Raw genomic sequence first — 23865 nt, forward strand, 5'->3', positions numbered from 1 at the left:
TCTCTTGAGCCTGGGAGGTGGAGGTTGCGGTGAGCCGAGATCATGCCACTGCACTCTAGCCTGGGTGACAGAGCAAGACTGTCTCAAAAAAAAAAAATTAATTAATTAATTAAAAATAAATAAATAAATAAATATGTGAGGAAAACGTACAGACAAAAACTCTGAGGAGACACATCCCACAGATGAGCGTATGTCCCCCCTGCAGCAGCCACGTTTCTCCCACCAGTGACAGCGTTCTGACACGTCTATTTCCAGGGTTTCCAGGGTTTATCTTTGTGAAATTGTGTGGTTAGCATCCCGTTGTTGTCCTACCAGTTTCACATGTATATATGAAAACTTACATTTCCACTACGTTGACATATATAAATAAAATCCCCTCTCTATATATAGTGTGAGAGAGAGGAGGTGCTACCGCGTACCAGTTCCGTGGGTTTCTACATCCATGGATTCCACCAACAGTGAATCAAAAATATTCGTGAAAAAAATGTTGTCTGTACTAAATGTGTACAGACTATTTTTCTTGTCATTATTCCCTAAGCAATACAGTAGAACAACTATTAACTTAGTATTTGCACTGCATTAGGCATTCCAAGTAATGTGAAGATGATTTAAAATATATAAGAGGAGGCTGTGCGAGGTGGCTTTTCCCTGTAATCCCAGCACTTTGGGAGGCTGAGGAGGGTGAATCACTTGAGGTCAGGAGTTCGAGACCAGTCTGGTCAACATGGTGAAACTCCGTTTCTACTAAAAATGTAAAAATTAGCCGGGTGTGGTGGTGTGCACATGTAATCCCAGCACTTTGGGAGGCCAAGGTGGGTAGATCACCTGAAGTCAGGAGTTCACAACCAGCCTGGTAGCATGGTGAATCCCCGTGTCTAGTATAAATACAAAAATTAGCCCAGCATGGTGGTGCTTACCTGTAATCCCAGTTACTTGGGAGGCTGAGGCAGGAGAATTGCTTGATCCCAGGAGGCGGGGGTTGCAGTGAGCTGGGGCTGCAGCATTGCACTCCAGCCTGGGCTACAAGAGCGAAACTCCATCTAAAAAATAAATAAATAAACAAATAATAAAATACAAAATACAAAAATTGGCCAGGCATGGTGGTGCCCACCAGCTAGCTACCCAGGAATCTGAGGCAGGAGAATCACTTGAACCAGGGAGGTGGAGGTTGCAGTGAGCCGAGATTGCGCCACTGCACTCCAGCTTGGATGACAGAGCAAGACTTTACCTCAATCACTCAATCAATAAAATATACGTGAGGATAGGTACAGGTTCTGTGCAAACACTACGCTGTTTTATATCAGGGACCTGAGCATCCTCAGGCTTTGGTATCTGTAAGAGGTCCTGGAACCAGTCTCCCATGGATTTCAACAGATGATCATATATCATTTCATATCTTGCTGTAATACACATGATTTTTTTTTTTTTTTTTTTTGAGATAGAGTCTCGCTCTGTTGGCAGGCTGGAGTGCAATGCTATGATCTTGGCTCACTGCAACCTCCATCTCCCAGGTTCAAGCGATTCTCCTACCTCAGCCTCCCTAGTAGCTGGATTACAGGCATGTGCCACCACACCCAGCTAATTTTTGTATTTTTAGTAGAGATGGAGTTTCACCATGCTGGTCAGGCTGGTCTCAAACTCCTGAACTCACGTGATCCACCTGCCTTGGCCTCCCAAACTGCTAGGATTACAGGCATAAGCCACCGTGTCGGGCCCTACACGTGATTTTATACACAAATAAGCTCTTGCCATGGTGCTCCAAGCTCTTCAGAAACATTGTTTTTGCTTTGTTTTGAGACAGAGTCCCTCTCTGTTGCCCAGGCTGGAGTGCAGTGGCACAGTCTGGGTTCACTGCAACCTCCACTTTCTGGGCTCAAGCAATTCTCCTGCCTCAGCCTCCTGATTAGCTGGTGTGCACGACTACACCCGACTGATTTTTTTTTTTTTTTTTTTTTTTTTGAGAAGGGGTCTCGCTCTGGTTGCCCAGGCTGGAGTGCAATGGCGCAATCTCGGCTCACCGCAGCCTCCGCCTTGCAGGATCAAGCCATCCTCCTGCCTCAGCCTCCTAGGTAGCTGAGATTACAGGCATGTGCCACCGTGCCTGGCTGATTTTTTTTTTTTTTTTTAAGTAGAGACGGGGTTTCTCCATGTTGGTCAGGCTGGTCTCCAACTCCCGACCTCTGGTGATCTGCCCACCTCGGCTTTCCAAAGTGTTAGGATTACAGGAGTGAACCACTGTGCCCAGCCTTCATAAACATAATTTTTAACAACTGCCTAAGGTTCTTCAGGGGCCTGTTTAACCTACTCCCCCAATTCCCTATTAGTGAACCTCTGGTCCTTCTGCAAGTCCTTGTTGGGGTAACCATGCTGCAGACAGGCATCTCTGCGTTTTGGACCCATCTCCAGGACTGCAATCCCTGATGGGTCCGAGGAGGTAAACTGTTTTTTCTGAAGATCATTTTTTTTTCTTCCCACTTTACAAAAAAAGAAAAATCGCATCCATGTTTACATAGAAAGTTTGAAAATGACAGATAAGCAAAAGACAAAAAGAAACACCACTGGCAATTCTGTCACCATTATTTGCTCTCAATCCTTCCTTGTAACTTTTTTTTTTTTTTTTTTTTGAGACAGAGTCTGGCTCTGTCACCCAGGCTGGAGTACAGTGGTGTGATCTCGGCTTGCCGCAACCTCCGCCTCCTGGGTTCAAACGATTCTCCTGCCTCAGCTTCTAGAGTAGCTGGGATTACAGGCATGAGCCATCACACTCAGCTAATTTTGTACTTTTAGTAGAAACGAGGTTTCACCACGTTGGTCAGGCTGGTCTCCAACTCCTGACCTCAGGTGATCCACCTGCCTCGGCCTCCTAAAGTGCTGGGATTACAGGCATGAGCCACTGCACCCAACCTATTTTTTTTTTTTTTTCCTTTTTTTAAAAGACGGGGTTTCACCATGTTGGTCAGGCTGGTCTTGAACTCCCGACCTCAGGTGATCCGCCCGCCTTGGCCTCCAAAGTGTTTGGATTACAGGCGTGAGTCACTACACCCGGCCTGCACCCAACCCATTACAAGCAAGATTACTTGTAATCTTAAAGTTACAAGTAGGTTTTCTCTGTTTTGTGTTGAGGGTACATTATCGGAAGCACTTTTGCATCCTGCATTTTTCTACTTTTTATTTTACTTTATTTTTGAGATTGAGTGTCACTCTGTCACCCAGGCTGAAGTGCAGTGGTATGATCTCAGTTCACTGCAACTGCTGCCTCCTGGGTTGAAGCGATTCTCCTGACTCAGCTCCACTAGTAGCTGGGATTAAGGTGCCCACTACCACACCTAACTAATTTTTGTATTTTTAGTACAGATGAGGTTTCGCCATGTTGGCCAGGCTGGTCTTGAACTCCTGACCTCAGGCGATGCATCTGCCTTGGCCTCCCACAGTGCTGGGATTACAAGGGTAACCCACCATGCCAGGCCCTGCGTATTTCTACTTAATTTGTCATAAAACTTTTTAAAATTTTATCTAAAATAATTACATGATATTCTACAATATTGCTGATCTGTAGTTTAGAAAGCCTTTCTCTAGACCTTATTGTTAGAAATATATAAAGTTTATTGCCGGGAGCAGTGGCTCATGCCTGTAATCCCAGCACTGTGAGAGGGCAAGGCGGGCGGATCACCTGAGGTCAGGAGTTTGAGACCAGCCTGACCAACCCGGAGAAACCCCGTCTCTACTAAAAATACAAAATCAGCCGGGTGTGGTGGCACATGCCTGTAACCCCAGCTACTCAGGAGACTGAGGCAGGAGAATCGCTTGAACCTGGGAGGCAGAGTTGCTGTGAGACAAGATCATGCCACTGCACTCCAGCCCAGGCGATACGAGCAAAACTCTGTCTCAACCAAACAAAAAGTTTATGATACAAATATTAAGGCTATTTGTATTACTTTGGCTGTTACAAATAGTGCTATAGAGAAAATCTTCGTGCAGAAGCTTTTGTGCGCATCTTATATTATTTCCTTAGAACAAGTCCCAGAAATGGAATTACTCAGTAAGAGTACCAAGCTGGCATCTAGAAAAGTTAAAATAATCTCCACTCATTCACACTCACGGCATCCTCACTGGCACTGAATTTAAGCCTTTTAGAGAGCTTTGCTAATTTGGTAAGTGAAGAGTTGACTCTCATTTTCATTTATGTATTCACTCATTGAGTCCACAAATAGTTTCTTGAGCACCTGCTATGTGGCATGCTGTCTTCTAGGGGCTGGGAGACAGGACTGAGCAAGGCAGACGGAAGCCCTGCTCTCGGAGACGTCATTTTCCTTTCCCCTTTCCTCTCTTTTCCTTTTGGTTTTGAGACAGAGTCTCGCTCTGTTGCCCAGGCTAGAGTGCAGTGGTGTGATCTGGGCTCACTGCAACCTCTGCCTCCCGGGTTGAAGCGATTCTCCCGCCTCAGCCTCCCATACAGGTGTGCGCCACCATGCCTGGATAATTTTGTATTTTTTAGTAGAGACAGGGGTTTCTCCATGTCGGTCATGATGGTCTCGAACTCCCAACCTCAAGTGATCTGCCTGCCTCAGCCTCGCAAAGTGCTGGGATTATAGGCGTGACCCACTGCACCTGACCAGGGCTAATGTTTGTATTTTTGATAGAGACAGACAACCACCATGTTGGCCAGGCTGGTCTTGAACTCCCGACCTCAGGTGATCCACCCACATCGGCCTCTCAAAGTGCTGGGATTACAGGCATGAGCCACTGCTCCCAGCCTTCCTTATTTGTTATTTATTGGCATCAACAGTTCTTCTTTTTTATTTTTTATTTATTTATTTTTGAGACGGAGTTTCACTCTTGTTACCCAGGCTTGAGTGCAATGGCGCGATCTCGGCTCACCGCAACCTCTGCCTCCTGGGTTCAGGCAATTCTCCTGCCTCAGCCTCCCGAGTAGCTGGGATTACAGGCACGTGCCACCATGCCCAGCTAATTTTTTGTATTTTTAGTAGAGACGGGGTTTCACCATGTTGACCAGGATGGTCTCGATCTCTCGACCTCGTGATCCACCCGCCTCGGCCTCCCAAAGTGCTGGGATTACAGGCTTGAGCCACCGTGCCCGGCTCTGCTTTTTATTTTTATTTATTTATTTTTTTGAGACGGAGTCTCGATTTCTTACCCAGTGCAGTGGCTTGATCTTGGCTCACTGCAATCTCTGTCTCCTGTGTTCAAGTGATTCTCCTGCCTCAGCCTCCAGAGTAGCTGGGATTACAGGTGAGTGCCACCATGCCCACCCAGCTAATTTTTGTATTTTTAGTACAGATGGGTTTCTCCATGCTGGTCAGGCTGGTATCGAACTCCCGATCTCAGGTGATCCACCCACCTCAGCCTCCCAAAGTGCTGTGATTACAGGGGTGAGACACAGCACCCGACCTCTTCCTAGAATGTTAAATCAGTCTTCCTTAGGCTGTGCCCAGTGGCTCACACCTGTAATCCCAGCACTTTGGGAGGCTGAGGCCGGCGGATCACCTGATGTCAGGAATTCAAAACACAGTTTTTCCTCACTCTGTGGCCCAGGCTGGAGTGCAGTGGCACAATCATAGCTCACTAGACTCTACCTCCTGGGCTGAAGTGATCCTCCTGCCTCAGCTTCTCGAATAGCTGGGACCTCAGGTGCATGCCACCACACCCTGCTCATTAAAAAAAAAAAAAAAAAAAAAAAAAAAAAAAAAAAAAAATTTATACAGATGGGAGTCTCACGATGTTGCCCAGGCTGGTCTCAAACCCTTGGAATTAAGTGATCCTCCTGCCTCAGCCTCTCAGAGTACTGAGATTACAAGTGTGAACCACCACACCCAGTTTTAAACTCAATTCTTAATCATATTTCTGGTTTCTCATTGTTGAAGGTGGACGTAGGTGTTACCTTCATTTCATACAACTTGAGGGACAGAGAAGTTGAGTAACTTACCCAAAGCTACCCAGCCTTGGAGGCATGCTGGGATTCAAATATAGACAGCCCAGGCTCTTTTTTTTTTGTTTGTTTGTTTGTTTTAAAGATGGGGTTTCACCATGATGGTCAGGCTGGTCTTGAACTCCTGACCTCAGGTGATCCATCCACCTCGGCCTCCCAAAGTAGTAGGATTACAGGTGTGAGCCACCTCGCCCGGCCGAGCCCAGGCTCTTAACCACTGGATAATTCTGTTCCTAAAAAGTCTTTGACTCTAAATTGTTATCTTATTTGTTTTCCAGTCAATTACATTCTTTTATAGTTTTTATTGGGTTATACTGCACGAACATCAGACAGCACACGCCTGTAATCCCAGCTACATAGGCGGCTGAGGCAGGAGAAGTGCTTGAACCGGGAGGCAGAGGCTGCAGTGAGCTGAGATTGCACCACTGCACTCCAGCCTCGGTGACAGAGTGAGACTCTGTCTCAAAAAAGAAAAGAAAAGAAAAGAAAAGGCCGGGCGCGGTGGCTCAAGCCTGTAAGCCCAGCACTTTGGGAGGCCGAGGCAGGCGGATCACGAGGTCAAGGGATCGAGACCATCCTGGCCAACATGGTGAAACACCGTCTCTACTAAAAATACAAAAATTAGCTGGGCGTGGTGGCGCGTGCCTGTAGTTTCAGCTACTCGGGAGGCTGAGGCAGGAGAATTGCTTGAACCCAGCAGGCGGAGGTTGAGTGAGCCGAGATCACGCCACTGCACTCCAGCCTGGTGACAGAATGAGACTGTCTCAAAAACAAACAAAAAGACACCACGTTTCAGAAGTGTACAGCTTGATGAATTAATTCCAAATGGACACATCAGTTATCCTGCAACCAAATTAAAAAAAAAAAAAAGAACATTCCTAGTCTCCCAGGAGCCCATCCCCATCCCTCATCCCAGAAGTCCTCATTCCCATTCCCTTCACCCCCAAGATAACCATACCTCCTACTTCTCAAATCTGGTAATCACGCCTGTAATCCAGCTCTGAATTCCAAAGGCATACTTAGAAGATATCTTTGTTGAGCCAGCAGAGGATTGTTAGTATGCATCACGCTCTTTTCCCTTTGTAAAAAAGGTAAAATAAAACCCATAACTCTGTCTTCTCTGCATTCAAAGAGAGTGAGGATCTTTGTCTCATTTAAATTAACAGCAGATGTGCAAACACACAAGCATAAAGCCAGAGGTGACATTGGAATGACCGGCTGGACGCATCAAGGCAGCGAGGTCACCGGGAACAGAGCAGTGTGGTCCGCCAGGGGCCGTCAGTAGTGTCATTGGTCACTGGGGAACATTTCAGCCACAGCTTTGAAAGATAAATCAGAGCGTCCCAGACAATTGGGGCTGGATGAGTTTCAGTTATTCTAACTGCATGTGATATCAGCCCCAGATGGCAGCAGACAGACTCCAAGATGCCGACCCAGTGGTCACATTTTTGTGTAGTCTCCTCCCTACTGAATCAGGTGTGGCTTATAGGATCAAAGGAATGTCACAGAAGTGACAGAAAAAGAAATCTGAGACTAGGTCACAAAAGGCATTGCAACTTCCACCAGAGTATCTTGGATCACTTGCTTTGGGGGAAGGTGGCTGCCATGTTGTCAGGACACTCAAGCAGCTCTGTGGAGAGGTACCAGCTCGTCAGTTTCATTACTATACTATCCTTGCACACCTTTTTCTGGGCGTGTATGTGTCTCAGAAAGCATTTTTGAAAGGCCATGCATCATGGCTCAAGCTTGTCATCCCAGCACTTTGGGAGGCCAAGGTGGGTGGATCACCTGAGGTCAGGAGTTCGAGACCAGCCTGGCCAGCATGCTGAAACCGTTTCTATCAAAAATATAAAAAATAGCGCTTGCCTGTAATCCCAACTACTCAGGAGGCGGAGGCAGGAGAATCGCTTGAAGCCAGGAGGCGAAGGTTGCAGTGAGCCGAGATCGCGCCATTGCACTCCAGTCTGGGCAACAAGAGCAAACGCCATCTCCAAAAAAAAAAGTGTCTCTGTGGCCGGGCTCCATGGCTCACACCTGCAATCCCAGCACCTTGGGAGGCAGAGACAGGCGGATCGCTTGAGGTCAGGAGTTTAGGACGAGCCTGGCCAATATGATGAAACCTCATCTTTATTAAAATACAAAAATTAGCAGGGCATGGTGGTGCATGCCTGTAGTCCCAGCTACTCAGGCGGCTGAGTTAGGAGAATCACTTGAACCCGGGGGACGGAGATTGCAGTGAGCCAAGATCGCACCCCTGCACTCCAGCCTGGGCAACAGAGGGAGACTCTGTCACCAAAAAAAAGAAAGAAAAAGCAGCTTTGGATTGTTGTTGCTTCTGCGGTTTTCTTCTTTTCAGAGACGAAAATGAGCTCTTCCTTTGTTGCCTAGGCAGGAGTGCAGTGGCACGATCATAGCTCACTGCCACCACAATTTCCTGGGCTTAAGGGATCCTCTTGCCTCAGCCTCCTGAGTAGCTGGAACTACAGGAAATGTTCCCACGCCCGGCTTGTTTTCTCCTTATGTAAATTGTATCACACTATTCTCATTGTTCTGTGACTTGATTTTTTTCACTTCACATTATATCTTGGGGCTTTTTCTTCCCAGACCATCGTGTTCTTTCTTTTTTTTTTTTTTTTTGAGACAGAGTCTCACTTTGTAGCCCAGCCTGGAGTGCAGTGGCATGATCTTGGCTCACTGCAACCGCCATCTCCCGGGTTCAAGCAATTCTCCTGCCTCAGCCTCCTGAGCAGCTGGGATTAGAGGCACATGCCACCGTACCCAGCTAATTTTTGTATTTTTAGTAGAGACGGGGTTTCATCATGTCGGTCAGGCTGGTCTTGAACTCCTGACCTCAAGTGATCCACCTGCCTTGGCCTCCCAAAGTGCTGGGATTGCAGCCGTGAGCCGTGAGCACCACACCCAGTTTTTTTTTTTTTTTTTTAAGAGCCAGGGTATCATTCTGCCGCCCAGGCTGCAGTGCATTGATACAATCATAACTCACTGCAGCCTCCAACTCCTGGGCTCAAGTGATCCTCCTGCCTCAGCCTCCTGAGTAGCAGGAACTACAGGTGTGCACCACCATGCTCAGATAATTTTTTAATTTTTATTTTTGTAGAGCCAGGGTATTACTATGCTGCCCAGGCTGGTCTCAAACTTTCCACCTTTGAACCAAAGTGCGAAGTGCTGTGATCACAGGCAGGAGCCATCATGCTTGGCCTCAAACTGTACTCTTAAGATCCGTACTTGTTATTATATGTAAATTATACCTCCATTAAAAGTGAAATAGGCCAGGCTACAGTGGCCCACATCTATAATCCCAGCAGTTTGGGAGGCCGAGGCAGGCGGATCACTTGAGGTCAGGAATTCGAGACCAGCCTGGCCAACATGCTGAAAACCTGTCTCTCCTAAAAATACGAAAATAAGCAGGGCGTGGTGGTGGGCACCTGTAGTCCCAGCTATTTGGGAGGCTGAAGCGGAGAATCAATTCAACTCTGGAGACAGAGGTTGCAGTGAGCCAAGATCGCACCATTGCACTCCAGCTAGGTGACAAAGCAAGACCCTGCCTCAAAAAAGAGAGAGAGAGAAGAAGAAAGAAAGAGAAAGGAAGAAAGGAGGGAGGGAGGGAAGAAAGAAAGAGAAAGAAAGAAGAAACGGGTCAAGGGACAAGAAGAAGGTAAGGGTCAGGGCTGCTGCCTTGGTGGCCAAGGAAGGCGTCTCTGGGGAGGCCACACGTGGGCAGAGGCTGACTGAAACAAAGACGTCAGGCAGGTGCAGACCTGGAGAAAGGGGGGTCTCCAGAGAACAGGGCCCTGAGTGCAAAGGGCCCGAAGCTGCTTCTCGCCTGTGCAGTGTTGGAGGAACAGGGAGGAGGCCAGTGTGGCTGGAAGGGAATGAACAAGGGGAAACGAACCAGAGAGCAGGGCAGAGAGACACAGAGGGGCAGGTCACCTAGAGTCAAGCAGGCCATGGGGAAGACGCCGAGCTTCGCTCCAAGGGAGACGGGAGCTGTGGGAGGGTTGAGAGCAGAGGAGGGACAAGCAGTAACTCGGGAGTTAAGAGGCTTCCCTGAGCGGGGCGCGGCGGCACACGCCTATAATCCCAGCACTTTGGGAGACTGAGGCAGGCAGATCATGGGGTCATGAGTTCGACACCAGCTTGGCCAACAAAGTGAAATCCCCTCTCTACTAAAGATACAAAAATTCTCTGGGTATGGTGGCGCACGCCTGCGTTATTATTAATAATAATAAGAGGCTTCCCAGGCTGCCACCGCAAGAAGAGACGATGGTGTGAGGGGCAAGGGTGGAGCTCGTCAGGGAGGCTACTGCAAACAAGGACGGCGGAGGCAGAGGTGGAGACAGGTGGCCAGATTCGGGGAATATTTTGAAAGCAGAGTCAGCTAATGGGCTGGATGTGGAGGTGTGGGAGAAAGCCAGCCCCTCAGCAATGACAGGGAGGTTTGGGCCGGAGCCAACACGCTGGGAGGCTGTGGGCAGGCGAGGTGCAAGTTTTTAAAGGTCCCAAGTGGTTCCACAGCTGCAGGCCTCCGTGCCCTCTGCGGCCCCTGCCTGGAACACCCTCCTCCCTGCTCGGCTCCCCACCGCCAGCCTCAGCCTCTCCCCGGCTCCCAGCTACAGCCGGGCGTAAATGTCATCCTCTCTGGAGGCTTCTCTGCAAGGGACCCTGGCTCAGTGCAGCACACCCTTCTGTGTCCTCCCGGCCCCTCGCTCTCCCTCCTCCCTGCGATAGACAGTCTTAGTCCATGTGCTGGGAACTTGTGCTGAGTGGACGACACCCAAGCGACAGGGGAGTGGTCTTGGCTCGAATCAGTCATCAAACGCACCTGCAAGAAATAACCTCGTTCTTCCCTTCATTCAGCAAATTTGTTGTTGTCACTGTGGTTGAAACTGAGTCTCGCTGTCACCCAGGCTGAAGTGCAGTGGCATGACCTCTGCTCACTGCAACCTCCACCTCCCAGGTTCAGGCGATTCTCCTGCCTCAGCTCCCCGAGTATCTGGGACTACAGGTGTGCGCCACCATGCCTGGCTAATTTTTGTATTTTTTGTAGAGATGGGGTTTCGCCATGTTGTCCAGGCTGGTCTCGAACTCCTGACCTCAAGTGATACTCCCACCTTGGTCTCCCAAAGTGCTGGGCTATCATTGCAAGTTAATGTATAAACCTATTTTTATAAAAATAACTATTTAGCCATGCACGGTGGCTCATGCCTGTAATCCCAGCACTCTGGGAGGCTGAGGCAGGTGGATCACAAGGTCAAAAGATCAAGACCATCCTGGCTAACATGGTGAAACCACCCCCGCCCCCTGATCTTTACTAAACATACAAAAATTAGCTGGGCATGGTGCCACATGCCTGTATTCCCAGCTACTTGGGAGACTAAAGCAGAAGAATTGCTTGAACCAGGGAGGTGGAGGTTGCAGTGAGCCGAGATCATGCCACTGCACTCCAGCCTGGCAACAGAGTGAGACTCCATCTCAAAAAAATAATAATAAAATAAAATAAAATATAAAAGTTTTATATGTGGGCCAGGAAGAGTGGTTCAGGCCTGTAGTCCCAGTGCTTTGGGAGGCTGAGGCAGGAGGATCTCTTGAGGCCAGGAGTTCAAGACTAGCCTGGGCAACATAGGGAGACCCCATATCTACAAAAATAAAAATTTAAAAATCATCCAGGCACGCACCTGTAGTCCCAGCTACTCTGGAGGCTAAGGTGGGAGGATTGCTTGAGCCCAGGAGTTTGAGGCTGCAGTGAGCTATGATTACACCATTGCACTCCAGCCTGGGCAACAGAGCGACACCCTGTCCCCCCAAAAAAGTTTCATTTCCTTTACACTGAGCATGCATTCTGCTATGGAGGTCTGATTTATTCTATTCCATTAAAAAAAAAAAAAAAAATGCTGGTTGCCACCGAGGATTTTTTTGTTTCTTTCTTTTCAGAGTGATTTTGTTTCTGAGACCACCGAGAATTTTGATGTCACCTCTGCTAATGGCTGGGTGCTCACAGTTTGAAAAGCTCTAGGGAACCCTCTGTTACTCCGTAGACAAGCCCCACCCCATCCCCACCCTGGCTCAGAGATGCCTGGCAGGGCTAAGTCCTGTTGTGCAATTATTCCACTCCTGGCTGCTTTCCTTGAACCCCCAAGACTCCCAGAGGGGCAGGGAAAGCGTCTCACTTGCTTCCTGCTGCGCCCCCAGCTCCTGGCTCAGGGCCTGCTTAATCACATAGTGGGCGCTTAATAAACGTTTGTTGAATGAATACATGAACAACAAGCGAGCTGGGGCCAGAGTCAGGACTGCAGCCCCGCCTGTGCGGCTCTCTAGGATAATTCTGCCCACATCACTTCCAAAGACCCAGGCAGCGGACCCTCCCTCGGCCCCTGCGACCCGCATCCAGCCGCTGCTTAACTTGAGCCTCCTTGCTGGGTCGGCCAGGACTACATTTCCTACAAGTCTCAGGGGCAGGACTACACCTCCCATAAGCCTCTGCTTCCGCCAGGTTCTGTGCCCTTCAGCCACCAGGGCAGCGAATTGCGTCTTTTCTCACTCCCCGCCCCGCAATTCCATCCCCTCCACCCTGCAGCCCCGGCCGTGCGCCCCCTCCCTCCCGCGACGAACCTGCCTCAGTTTCTCCAAGACACCCCGAGGGCAGCCCCTTTTCCCTTCCCCGGAGCCCCGCGATGAGGAGGGCTGCGCTCTGCCGGGAGTGTGCAGTGCCCAGCCGGTGTGCGCCACGGCTGCGCGTTTTGGTGGAAAGCCCTGGGCCCCTACTGGGGGTTGGAGGTGGGGGGGGGGCTGGGTCGCCTGCGCCGAGTGTTGCTGAGGCTGCGTCTTGGGTGCGCAGCTCCGGCCCAGCCTCACCCAGGGGGACGCCTCGCAGGTGCTCACGGACGATGGAGAGGTCCGCGCCCAGGGTGGGAGTCCGCGCTTCCGGGTGTGTCTGCAGCTCGGGGCGCTGGAGGGTGGGATGTGACCCCCAGACGGCGGCGGCCTGGCACGTGATGTATGTGTGTCCTTGTCTGATGTGTCGGTGTCCCCGATGGACCGGGTTCCAGTCCCAGCTTTGCCACTCCCGGGCTTGTGTGCCTTGGGGCAGGTGACTGCCCCGCGCTGTGCCTCAGTTGCCTCATCTGTACAATGGGCATGATTTAAAAATACCTATCTCTGAGGGCGGTGGTTAGGATTGAAAGGTAATTCTGTACGTGTAAAACGCTGCGGACGATACCTGGCACAGACTAAATGCTCATAAGAATAAATATATTAAATAAACTATGATCATGTATCTTTTGTATGAGGCAAGTGCTTGTGGTTGTGTAATGTCTGCGTAACCTCACGGGAAACGTGGGTATTTGCGATCCATGTGTCTGTGCGTGTCTGTGTTGTGGGTGTGTGAGTCTTTGTATGTTATGTGTGCCCGTGTGTTTATGTATGTGATGTGTGACTGTGGTGGGGTTCTGTGTCTTTGTAACCTTGTGTGAAAGGTTATTTGTGTATTTGTGTTGTGTGTGTCCATGGCTGTTTAGGTGTGTGCCCACGTCTGTGCTTATGTATAACGTGTGACTGCATATGTGCATGTTATGTGTCTGTATCAGTGTGTGATGTTTATGAGCTATTTTTGCAAGTGATTTATGTAGCCCTGTATGTATGAGTTGTGTGTGCCCATATGCATGTGTATGTAATATGTCTGGTGTATTTATGTGAGTGAAGCATGTGTCCATGTGAGGCATGTTACGTGTCCTTGTACATGCATGTGTTATGTGTGTTTCTGTGTTCTCATGTATGTGCTGTGCCTGTCTGTGTAGCGGCTGTGTCTGTGTCTATGTTAGTTTATGTGATGTGTGTCTGCGTGACATGCATGTATGTGATATTTGCATCTGTGGGTGTTCTTTGTTGCCCATGTGTCTAGGGACTGTCTGCGTGGCTGTGACTGTGAGTGTCAGCATGTCACGGTGGTGTCCGTGGGGATCTTTGTCTGTGTCGTGTGCATCTGTGGATGTGGGGCTTTACTTTGTCTGGGGCATGTGTGGGTCTTTGTGATGCTTTGACGTTCCTGCGTGGCCGGGTGCATCTGTGCTGGAAGCGGGCCTGCCTGTGCGTTTCCAGTGCGGCCGTCCCTGCGTCTTTGTGTGTGACGTGTACGTGTCCCCGTCTGCTGATGGCTGTCCACCTTTGTATGTGATGCGCTTGTCTGTGAGGGTCCCTGCGACGTGTGTCAGCTGTGTGTGGGCTGCGCGTGCCTGACAGCTGCATCTTAGCGTGTAGCACATGTGTCCATGCTGGTGGCATGTCACAGCGGTGTCCGGGCCAGGCACCCGTGGGCCCTGCCCCCCCACCCCCCCGCAAGTGTGTGCTGGTCCCTGTCTATCCCTCCTCCTCCCCTTTCCTCCCCTCCCTCCTGGCAGCCAATGCTACGGGGGAGCCAGTTGCCATGACGACGCTCCATCCTCCCTCCTCCCACCCTTCCTGTGACAGGCTCTCTGCTCCCCCAATCCCGGCTGCCCTCGGGGGCGGGGCCCTCTTTCTCGCCCCCCCCAATCCTACCCTCTCCCCCCCCACCCCAGCAACCCCGGCTCCCCAGCTCCTCTCCTCTGTCCGCCTCTCCATCCCTTCATCCGTCTGTCCCTTCAAAGAGGGGGAGGGGGGTACCTGAGCCAGCAAGCAGCCCCTCCCTCCCCCTGTCCTGCGTCTCCAGCCCCTCTCCTGGGCCGGGAGGAGGCCAGGGTCGCGCGGGTCCCCATGGCTGGGGGCTGAGGGCCCGCCCCCCCCTCCTCCCCAGCCGCCACCACCTCCACCTCCCTGCCATCCTCGACAAGATGCCTGCCCCCGGCGCCCTCATCCTCCTTGCGGCCGTCTCCGCCTCCGGCTGCCTGGCGTCCCCGGCCCACCCCGGTGAGTCTGTCGGGCCATCAGTCTGTCCGGCGGCCCCCACCCCCGCGGCGGCCTCGCTGTCTGCCCAGGGGTCTGTCTGCGGGTCCTGGCCCGTCACCTGGTGCGCGTCTTCCCGCAAGCCAGCCGGGCCCGGAGCGGCGGGGACGGTGCCTCTGTCAGCAGGGCCTGTGGGAGGGAGGCTGGGGGCTGGGTGGGGAGGGGGCTCCGTTTGAGCAACGTGTGTGTATGCGTCCACGCATGTGTTTGTGCAGGTGTGTGCAGGAAGCCGGGGACGGACAGGGCCTCTGGGAGAATTGGGGGCAGAGGACGGGAATACTATTTCTAAGGGGGACACAACACGGGAGGCTGTCTCTGGCTTCTGGAGAGACCCCGGGCTTGCGGAGTTCCCTTCTCGCGGTCTTGTGCTGGGGATAGAGGACATCGGTGTGCGCCAAGCGTCCCTAAAAATGACAGATCTCAACCCCACAAACTGGGAGCTTCCAGCATGGGGCAAGAATCTTCTCTCAGCCTGCAGCTGAGAGCTCGTTCTCCTCCCCAGTGAGGGGTAATGGGGCTGTCCATGGGAGCGTATTTTAAATTCTGCAAGCTCCAAGCTTCACTGTTACTCCTCCTTCCCTCAGCCCTCACTGGAATTCATCCAAGCCTGGGGTGAGAGGATGGGGTGGGATGAGGTGGCGGGGGGGGGGGGTCCCAGTTTGGGACGAGGAGACCCCACCCCCAATCCAACCACTTGGGAAGGCCCCAAACTACAACTCCCACAATGCCGTGGGCCACTCTGCACCTCTGCTCAGGGGCCCCTGGTCTTAGAGCATCATGGGAGTTGTAGTCCAAGACGTGCTGGGACGGCAGGGGGCCATGATTCCAGGATCTAGGGACTTGAAGCTGGGAACCCAGCCCAGCCCTGTGCCCACAGATGGATTCGCCCTGGGTCGGGCTCCTCTGGCTCCTCCCTACGCTGTGGTCCTCATTTCCTGCTCAGGCCTGCTGGCCTTCATCTTCCTCCTCCTCACCTGTCTGTGCTGCAAACGGGGCGATGTCGGCTTCAAGGTGAGGTGCATGAGGGGTTTCAACTTGGACAGGAAGACTCCAACAAGGCCTTTACCCCCAAGCCAGGTGGTTAGTGGGGAGAGGGGGGCAGTCAACCTGACAGCACCTTCTAGCTTGAAGCTACGGCAAGATCTGGAGCCTTGGGTTGGAGAAATGGGGGATGGAAGTTGGGCCAGGACTGGGGGACAGGTACGAGAATGAAGTGGGAAACAAACTTAAGAGAAAGACGATGGCATGTCTCAGCCCTGCGTTCTCCCACCCCTCCTCGTCCCTCCTCGTCCCTCCTGGCCCCAGGAGTTTGAGAACCCTGAAGGGGAGGACTGCTCCGGAGAGTACACGCCCCCGGCGGAGGAGACTTCCTCCTCACAGTCGCTGCCTGATGTCTACATTCTCCCGCTGGCTGAGGTTTCCCTGCCAATGCCTGCCCCGCAGCCTTCACATTCAGGTACTGCCCCACGCCATTACCGGAATGCCATGGTGTCCCAGGAAAGGCCAGAAGATGTTGAGTGTCTTCCTTCAGGGCTGGGGCGGCTGAGAGCAGGGATGGCCAACGGGATAGGTAGAGGTGGGAGTCCCAGAATCTCGGAAGCAGCCTATGGGGAGGCAGACAGAGATCATCTTGGTAGAAGCCCTTGCTTAATCCAAAACCAGATTTGGGGATTCTTGTCGGGCAAGCACTGGTGAGATTAGCATAGAGCACAGTCTCAGAGGCAGCCAATGGGAGGCTGAAATCACATCGTAGGAGCTTGGGATGCCAAAGAGGAGGACTGATTGGATGCTGGAGACTTGTGAGCAGCCAATGAGGAAGCTGGTATTCTGACATGGAATGTGGGTGGCAGCCAATGAAAAGACAGTGATGTCTGCTCTGACCCCAGTCCCCACTGACTTGGGATGTGTTGGTGGCACTCAGGAAGGGGGAGAGGCTCAGGGACTTCCCACTCTTGCCCTCCCCAGACATGACCACCCCCCTGGGCCTTAGCCGCCAGCATCTCAGCTACCTGCAGGAGATTGGGAGTGGCTGGTTTGGGAAGGTGAGTGGGCTGGGGAGGTGAGGCAGGGCTCCATGGATCCCGGGTTTTCCTGTTCTGTGTCCACACCCCTGCTCTCACCACTTCTCATCTGTCCCTCGCCTGCTCCCCGTGCCCCCTCAGCCTGCCATCCCCGCTCCCATCCGCCCTATCCCGACATCTGTCAGTCAGCGCCTCCCTCCTCACTCCATTGACCACTCCGCCGCGCCACCCGGCTCTCCACGCGTCCGTCCGTCTGTCCATCCTTCCATCCGTCCCTGCGTCCATCGGACTCTGGGCCCGTGAGTGTCTCACCCCATGTCTGGTGGGGGTCGAGGGTGGGGGGATGTGAAGAAACAATCTAGAAAGGAGCCGGGGGTGGGGAGCTGTGAGGTGGAGTGGAGCTAGTTCCAGGGGACGGGGCTGGGGAAAGGGCACTCGCTGACTCCTGGGCACTCCTTGACCAGGTGATCCTGGGAGAGATTTTCTCCGACTACACCCCCGCCCAGGTGGTGGTGAAAGAGCTCCGAGCCAGCGCGGGGCCCCTGGAGCAACGCAAGTTCATCTCAGAGGCACAGCCGTACAGGTACTGGGGACTTCTAAGGGGGTGTGCGCCTTGTCCAGGTGACATCCAGGAGTGGAAGGAGCGCTGTATGGGGTCAAACCTGGAATCTACCTCTTCCCAGCTGTGCAGCTCTGGCAGGAGAACTTCCCTCCCTGAACCTCAGGTTCTTCCTCTGGACCGAGCAAGGGGCGGGAAGTGAGAGGCAGGATGGTGGAGGAGCGGGGAGCACAGAAGCTGAGCTAGAGGCCTGCTCCTCTCCACTCTGAACCTCCAGACCTTCATCTGCAAAGTCAGTCCAGGAAGCCCTAGTATCCTCCTGAAAGGGGCAGCTGAGAGGATGTGAGATCCCCGTGTTCAGTGCTGGGTACCGGCTGGTTCTTCCCTTTCCCAGGACACAGACCAGGTCCCCGAGCAGGTGTGCATGCAGGCCACTGAGGAGCTCCGTCCCTGCTCTGCCTGGTCTGCTCTCCACTCTAATTGCTTCTAGGATGGGGTCTAGGTAAACATGTGCCAGATAAATTCCTTGTGAGGTAATGAGTTCCCTGTTTTGGAAAGGGTGTGTTCGCAGAGACCCCCTTATCAGAACAGTTGTAAAGGCGGGCTTTACCTTGAGAGATACATTGGATGTTGGCAATCCCTTGCTCCAAACCCTCCCACGGCTCCCCACTGCCTACAGGACACATCTGCTCTTCCTGACAGCCCACAGGCCCTGCACGGTCTGACGCTGTCCCCTTCCTGCCACTGTCCCCCTCACCCCAGCCACCCTGGCCTCCTCACTGACCCTCACCACGGAAGCCTCTTCCCTGCCTAGTGCCTTGGTCCTTGCTACATCCTCTCTCTAGGCCAGGCGTCCCCAAACTTTTTTTTTTTTTTTTGAGACGGAGTTTCGCTCTCGTTACCCGGGCTGGAGTGCAATGGCACGATCTCGGCTCACCGCAACCTCCGCCTCCTGGGTTCAGGCAATTCTCCTGCCTCAGCCTCCTGAGTAGCTGGGATTACAGGCACGCGCCACCATGCCCAGCTAATTTTTTGTATTTTTAGTAGAGACGGGGTTTCACCATGTTGACCAGGTTGGTCTCGATCTCTCGACCTTGTGATCCACCCGCCTCGGCCTCCCAAAGTGCTGGGATTACAGGCTTGAGCCACCGCGCCCGGCCCCGGCCCCAGACTTTTTACACAGGGGGCCAGTTCACTGTCCCTCAGACCGTTGGAGGGCCGCCACATACTGTGCTCCTCTCACTGACCACCAGTGAAAGAGGTGCCCCTCCCTGAAATGCAGCGGAGGAGTGGGGGGGCGGATAAATGGCCTCAGGGGGCCGCATGCGGCCCATGGGCCGTAGTTTGGGGAGCCCGCTCTAGAATATCGCTCCTTGCTCACCCCCAGCTGTGAATGGGGCCCCTTTCGTTCCTCAGGTCTCAGCTCACAGAGACCTTCCCTTAATCCTCCCCTCCTTCCAAAGAGGGTCCTGGGATGCTCCGCCACATCACGGCGTGTGTTTTCTTCATAACCCGTATCCCAGGTTGTCACTATATTATCTTCTTATTTGCTTATTGCTTATCTCTCCCTAGACCTGTGCTGGCAACCACTGGCCACTTATGTCAATCAGATTTAAGCTAAGATGGGCACAGTGGTGTGTGCCTGTAGTCCCACCACTTCAGGAGGCCAAAGTGGGAAGATCGCTTGAGGCCAGAACCTGGAGGCTGCAGTGAGCTATGATTGCACCACTGCATTCCCCCGGGCGACAGAGCGAGATCCTGTCTCTATATAAATAAATAAATAAAATTTAAGCTAATTAAAATGCAATTACATTTAAAATCCTCATCATATCTCAAGTGCTCGATAGCCACCTGTAGCCAGTAGCTCCCTGATAGGCAGGCCGGGTCTAGAACATTTCCACCTTTGCAAAGTTCTGTTGGACGGTGCAGGTCTATACCAACGGCAGCTCAGGGTCCGTCTCATTTCCCGAGCACAAGTTCTGTTGGCTCTCAGCAGACATTTGCTGATGGAGCCACAGACCTGATATCAAATTCCAATGTTGCCATCTTTACCAGCTGTGTGACCCTAGGCAAGTCACTTAGCCTCTCTGAGCCTCTGTTTCCATCTGGATCAAATAGGGATCATCATCCTGCCTAGCCGGTTGCTGGGAGGATTTGACAGCAGAGCAGCCAGCCTTGGCCAGATTCGTGGGTGGTGTGCAGTGAATCCTGGCTTCTTTCTGCACCAGCCATCCGAGTCTCCCATGCTAGGAGCTCCAGCTGCTGTTCAAGGCCCACACATGGCAGGAGCCTTATGAACACTTTTTCGGGCCAGGTGTGGTGGCTCTCGCCTGTAATCCCAGCACTCTGGGAGGCTGAGGCAGGCAGATCATGAGGTCAGGAGTTCAAGACCAGCCTGGCCAACATGGTGAAACCCCGTCTCCACTAAAAATGCAAACATTAGCCAGGTGTGGTGGTGGGCACTTGTAATCCCGTCTACTCACGAGGTTGAAGCAGGGGAATCATTTGACCCCCGGAGGCGGAGGTTGCAGTGAGCTAAGATTGTGCCATTGCTCTCCGGCCTGGGAGACAGAGCAAGAAAACAACACTTTGTGGCATGATTCTTCTGCCAAGCAGGAGCAAGAGACCCTGTTCTCCTGAGAAGGACACACAGCGTAACAGCAGAGCCTGGTTACACACAGACAGTAGACAGCTGAGTACTGGGCAGTGACCTCACACCACACACCTGACTCTGCCTCCCTCCAGGCCCCCAGTAGGAAAATAACTAGTAAGTTCCCGTGCACCCACTCCTGGCCGGACTCTGAACTGCAAGCCTGAAACGTTCTCACCCTCCTGCAGACCTCCAAATGTTCTCACCCTCCTGAAGACCTCCAGTTCTTCTCTCTGCATGTGTTTATTGAGCATCTATTAGTCTAGGCACCCGGGACATCAGGCAGGAAGAAGACACACCAAATTCTCATCCTAGGAGAGCTCACCCCCTAGTGGAGAAGACACACAATAGATAAATGAAGAAAAAAAAATTTTTTTTTCCAAGGCTTACTGCAGCCTTGACCTCCTGAGCTCCTGATCTTCCTGCCTCAGCTGCCTACGTAGCCACTCTGACTGGCTAATTTTTCTTTTTATTTATTTATCTATTTTTTTTTCAGATGAAGTCTTGCTCTGTCACCCAGGCTGGAGTGAACTGGCACAATCTTGGCTCACTGCAGCTTCTGCCTCCCGGGTTCAAGGGATCCTCCTACCTCAGCCTTCCAAGTAGCTGGGATTACAGGCGCGTGCTACCATGCCTGGCTAATTTTTTTGTATTTTTAGTAGCGATGGGATTTCACCATGGTGGCCAGGCTGGTCTCGAACTCCTGATCTCGTGATCCACCCATCTTAGCTTCCCAGTGTTGGGATTACAAGTGTGAGCCACTGCGCCCAGCCTGACAATTTTTTTTTTTTTTTTTAAATTGTAGAGATGGATTCTCACTGCGTTGCACTGGCTGGTCTCAAACTTCTAGGCTCCAGTGATCCTCCCACCTCAGCCTCCTAGAGTGCTGGCATTTCAGGCGAGAGCCACCATGCCAAAGCCAGAAATGCATCTTAAAAAGAGAAACTGTCAGAGAATGATAAGTACCATGAGGAAATGAGGCAGTAGGTGGCAAAGATAAGGGCCACCTTGGACAGGACCATGAGGGAGGCCGGGTTGACCTGGAGGAGTCAGCCATGCAAAGCACTGTGGGAAGTGCGTTCCAGGCAGCAGGAACAGCAGGTGCAAAGGTTGTGAGACAAGCAGCAGCTCATGGAGAGTGAGCAGCCCTGGAAATGCAGTTTGAATGCAGGGTGAAGGCCAGGCTCAGTGGCTCATGCCTGTACTCCCAGCACTTTTGGAGGCTGAGGCCCGGGGATCACTTGAGGTCAGGAGCTTGAGACCACCGTGGCCAACATGGCAAAACCCCAGTCTTTACTAAAAAATACAAAAATTAGCCAGGTGGCAGGGCGTGATGGCTCAAGCCTGTAATACCAGCACTTTGGGAGGCCAAGGCAGGCAGATCACCTGAGGTCAGGAGTTCTAGACCAGCCTGATCAATACGGTGAAACCCTGTCTTGACTAAAAATATAAAAATTAGTCAAGTGTGGTGGTGGGTGCCTGTAGTCCCAGCTACTCGGTTTCCCTGTTATAGATGAGGGAAACCGAGGCAGGGAGTATAGAAGTGATTTGCCTGAGATGACATACCTAGGAAAGTGGGAGTTAGGGTTCAAACCCCTGAGCCTGACTCTTTCCCACAGCGTGAGGGTAAAGCAGGGGCATCCAGCCCAGCACTGGGGGCAGCAAAGCTTCCTGGGGAGATGTTGATGCAGAGGCCCGGGGTGGGGGGCAAGAGAACTCGATGAGAGGGCATTCTGCAGACTGGGCACAGCGGCTCACGCTTGTAATCCGAGCTTTGGGAGGCCAAGGTGGGCGAATCGCCAGAGGTCAGGAGTTCGAGACCAGGGGGTAACATGGAGAAACCCCATCTCTACTAAAAATACAAAAATTAGCCGGGTATGGTGGTAGGCACCTGTAATTCCAGCTGCTTGGGAGGCTGAGGCAGGAGAATTGCTTGAACCTGGGAGGTGGAGGTTGCAGTGAGCTGAGATTGCACCATTGCACTCCAGCCTGAGTGACAAGAGCAAAACTCCATCTCAAAATTTAAAAAAAAAAAAAAATTTTTAAAGGAAAGAAAAGAAAGAAAAAAGAGAGAGGGAACTGTAGGTGCAAAGGCCTGGGCCTAAGCAAGGGCCTGCAGGTTGGGAAAACCCACATGGGCTGAAGCTGACCCCCGGCCCAGCCCAAGGGGCAGGAGGGATCAAAGTGCCGTTGCTCTGTCCTGGGGTGCTGGGGAGCCACAGAGGGTAGTGTGCAGTGAAAAGCAGGTCAGGGGCAAAGGGAAGGAGGGAGGCTGGAGCCAAGGAGGCCAGGAGGAGGCTGGGGAGAGGAAGAGGAGGAGACTGAGGAATGAAGATGGAGGTGAAGCATAAGGAGAAAGGAGAGGTACAGAGGTACCTGGGTATCTGGCCCAAGGAGCAGGCCAGTGAGGGCCATCCAGACAGAGATGGGGGCAAAAGAGCAAGACTCCATCTCAAAAAAATAAATAAGTAAATAAAAAATAAAAGGAGTGGAGAAGGAGTGGGGTGTGGTCAACGAGAGAGACACTGAGGTGAGGAGACTGAGATCCAAAAGGTCAAGTGGTGTGGTGGCTCACAACTGTAATCCCCGCACTCCGGGGGCCGAGGAGGGCGCACTGCTTCAGGTCAGAAATTCCAGACCAGCCTGGCCAACATGGAGAAACCCCGTCTCTACTAAAAATACAAAAAGTAGCCGGGTGTAGTAGCACGTGCCTGTAATCCTGGCTACTCGGGAGGCTGAGGCAGGGCTCCCGCCTGGGTGACAGAGTCTCCATATAAAAAATCCAAAACAATACAAAAGGGTGGAGGCAGCAGTTTGGTTCAGCTGGGAGACTGGGTCGGCATGAAGAGGAAGGGGCAGCCCCCCTACCCTCACCCATCACATCCTCACTCCGCAGGAGCCTGCAGCATCCCAATGTACTTCAGTGCCTGGGTCTGTGCGTGGAGACGCTGCCGTTTCTGCTGATTATGGAGTTCTGTCAACTGGTGAGGGTCTTGGGTGGTTGGGGAAGAGCAGTGGGGTGGGGGGGAGCTGGACGGGGCGGGGCCAAGCCTGGTGCCCTTGGACTTTGTGGTCAGCAGCATCATCATCATTGTAGATGATGCGTGGCATGTGCATTTCTTGAGTGCTGACTGTCCTCGGGGCTGCCCTGAACAAGCAGGCGAGATGGACTCATTACCTGCTTCAAGCAGCAGGGGAATCTGAGGCTCAGAGGGGCCACCTAGTGACAGCAGAGGCCACGCCATCCTTGGGGCAGATTCAGTGGAGGTGTGAGGGGGCTAGTGGTGCTGACCTTCCTTGCCTCCCTCCCAGGGGGACCTGAAGCGTTACCTCCGAGCCCAGCGGCCCCCTGAGGGCCTGTCCCCTGAGCTACCCCCTCGAGACTTGCGGACGCTGCAGAGGATGGGCCTGGAGATCGCCCGCGGGCTAGCGCACCTGCACTCCCACAACTACGTGCACAGGTGGGAGGGCCGGGGAGCCGCGGGAGGAGCTACTAATGGGAAGTGGGAAGGACTGGAGGCTGCAGAGCAGGGGTTAAAGTGGGGGGCGGACCCATGACTGGCTGACACAAAATAGGAATGAACCAAGGAGGGTCTGGAAAAGGAAGGGCCAGGAGAGGAGGGGCGGGGGGGGCGGAAATGGGAAGAGCCAAGTGAGAGGGAGGCAGGGTCAGGTGATGAGGGGAGGGGCCAGGAGAGGAGGAGGAGGAGGAACCAGGGGAGGGGAAAGGGTCAGGAGAAAAGGGGAGCCAGGA

The 23865-nt window shown here is 52.6% G+C and overlaps 1 protein-coding gene and 1 long non-coding RNA gene across 6 annotated transcripts in view; one reads left to right on the forward strand and one right to left on the reverse strand.

Annotated features, from left to right (window-relative positions):
- Nucleotides 1-910: 910 nt before the first annotated feature.
- LOC120362796 (uncharacterized) overlaps nt 911-23865 on the reverse strand; it is a 31570-nt gene continuing 8615 nt past the window's right edge. For 2 of the 4 annotated variants that reach the window (XR_005578608.2, XR_012513798.1), the window contains 3 exons: nt 20318-20439; nt 16358-16485; nt 911-1040 (listed from right to left, as the gene is read on the reverse strand). This is a non-coding gene — a long non-coding RNA (uncharacterized LOC120362796). Of the gene's footprint in view, nt 1041-8937; nt 10788-16357; nt 16486-20317; nt 20440-23865 lie in introns of those variants that run through there. The other 2 variants (XR_012513799.1, XR_012513800.1) reach the window with 2 other exon arrangements.
- Nucleotides 12502-23865, forward strand: part of LMTK3 (lemur tyrosine kinase 3) — a 28111-nt gene continuing 16747 nt past the window's right edge. The window contains exons 1-8 of one of the 2 annotated variants that reach the window (XM_039466882.2): nt 12502-12890; nt 14733-14845; nt 15759-15892; nt 16187-16337; nt 16847-16923; nt 17367-17485; nt 23008-23095; nt 23424-23572. In XM_039466882.2, the coding sequence (XP_039322816.2) occupies nt 12637-12890; nt 14733-14845; nt 15759-15892; nt 16187-16337; nt 16847-16923; nt 17367-17485; nt 23008-23095; nt 23424-23572 (1085 nt within the window). In that variant the 5' untranslated portion in view covers nt 12502-12636. The remainder of the gene's footprint in view (nt 12891-14732; nt 14846-15758; nt 15893-16186; nt 16338-16846; nt 16924-17366; nt 17486-23007; nt 23096-23423; nt 23573-23865) is intronic. The other variant, XM_039466883.2, reaches the window with a different exon arrangement.

Source organism: Saimiri boliviensis, chromosome 14, assembly GCF_048565385.1.
Source record: "Saimiri boliviensis isolate mSaiBol1 chromosome 14, mSaiBol1.pri, whole genome shotgun sequence".
Lineage (NCBI taxonomy): Eukaryota > Metazoa > Chordata > Mammalia > Primates > Cebidae > Saimiri > Saimiri boliviensis.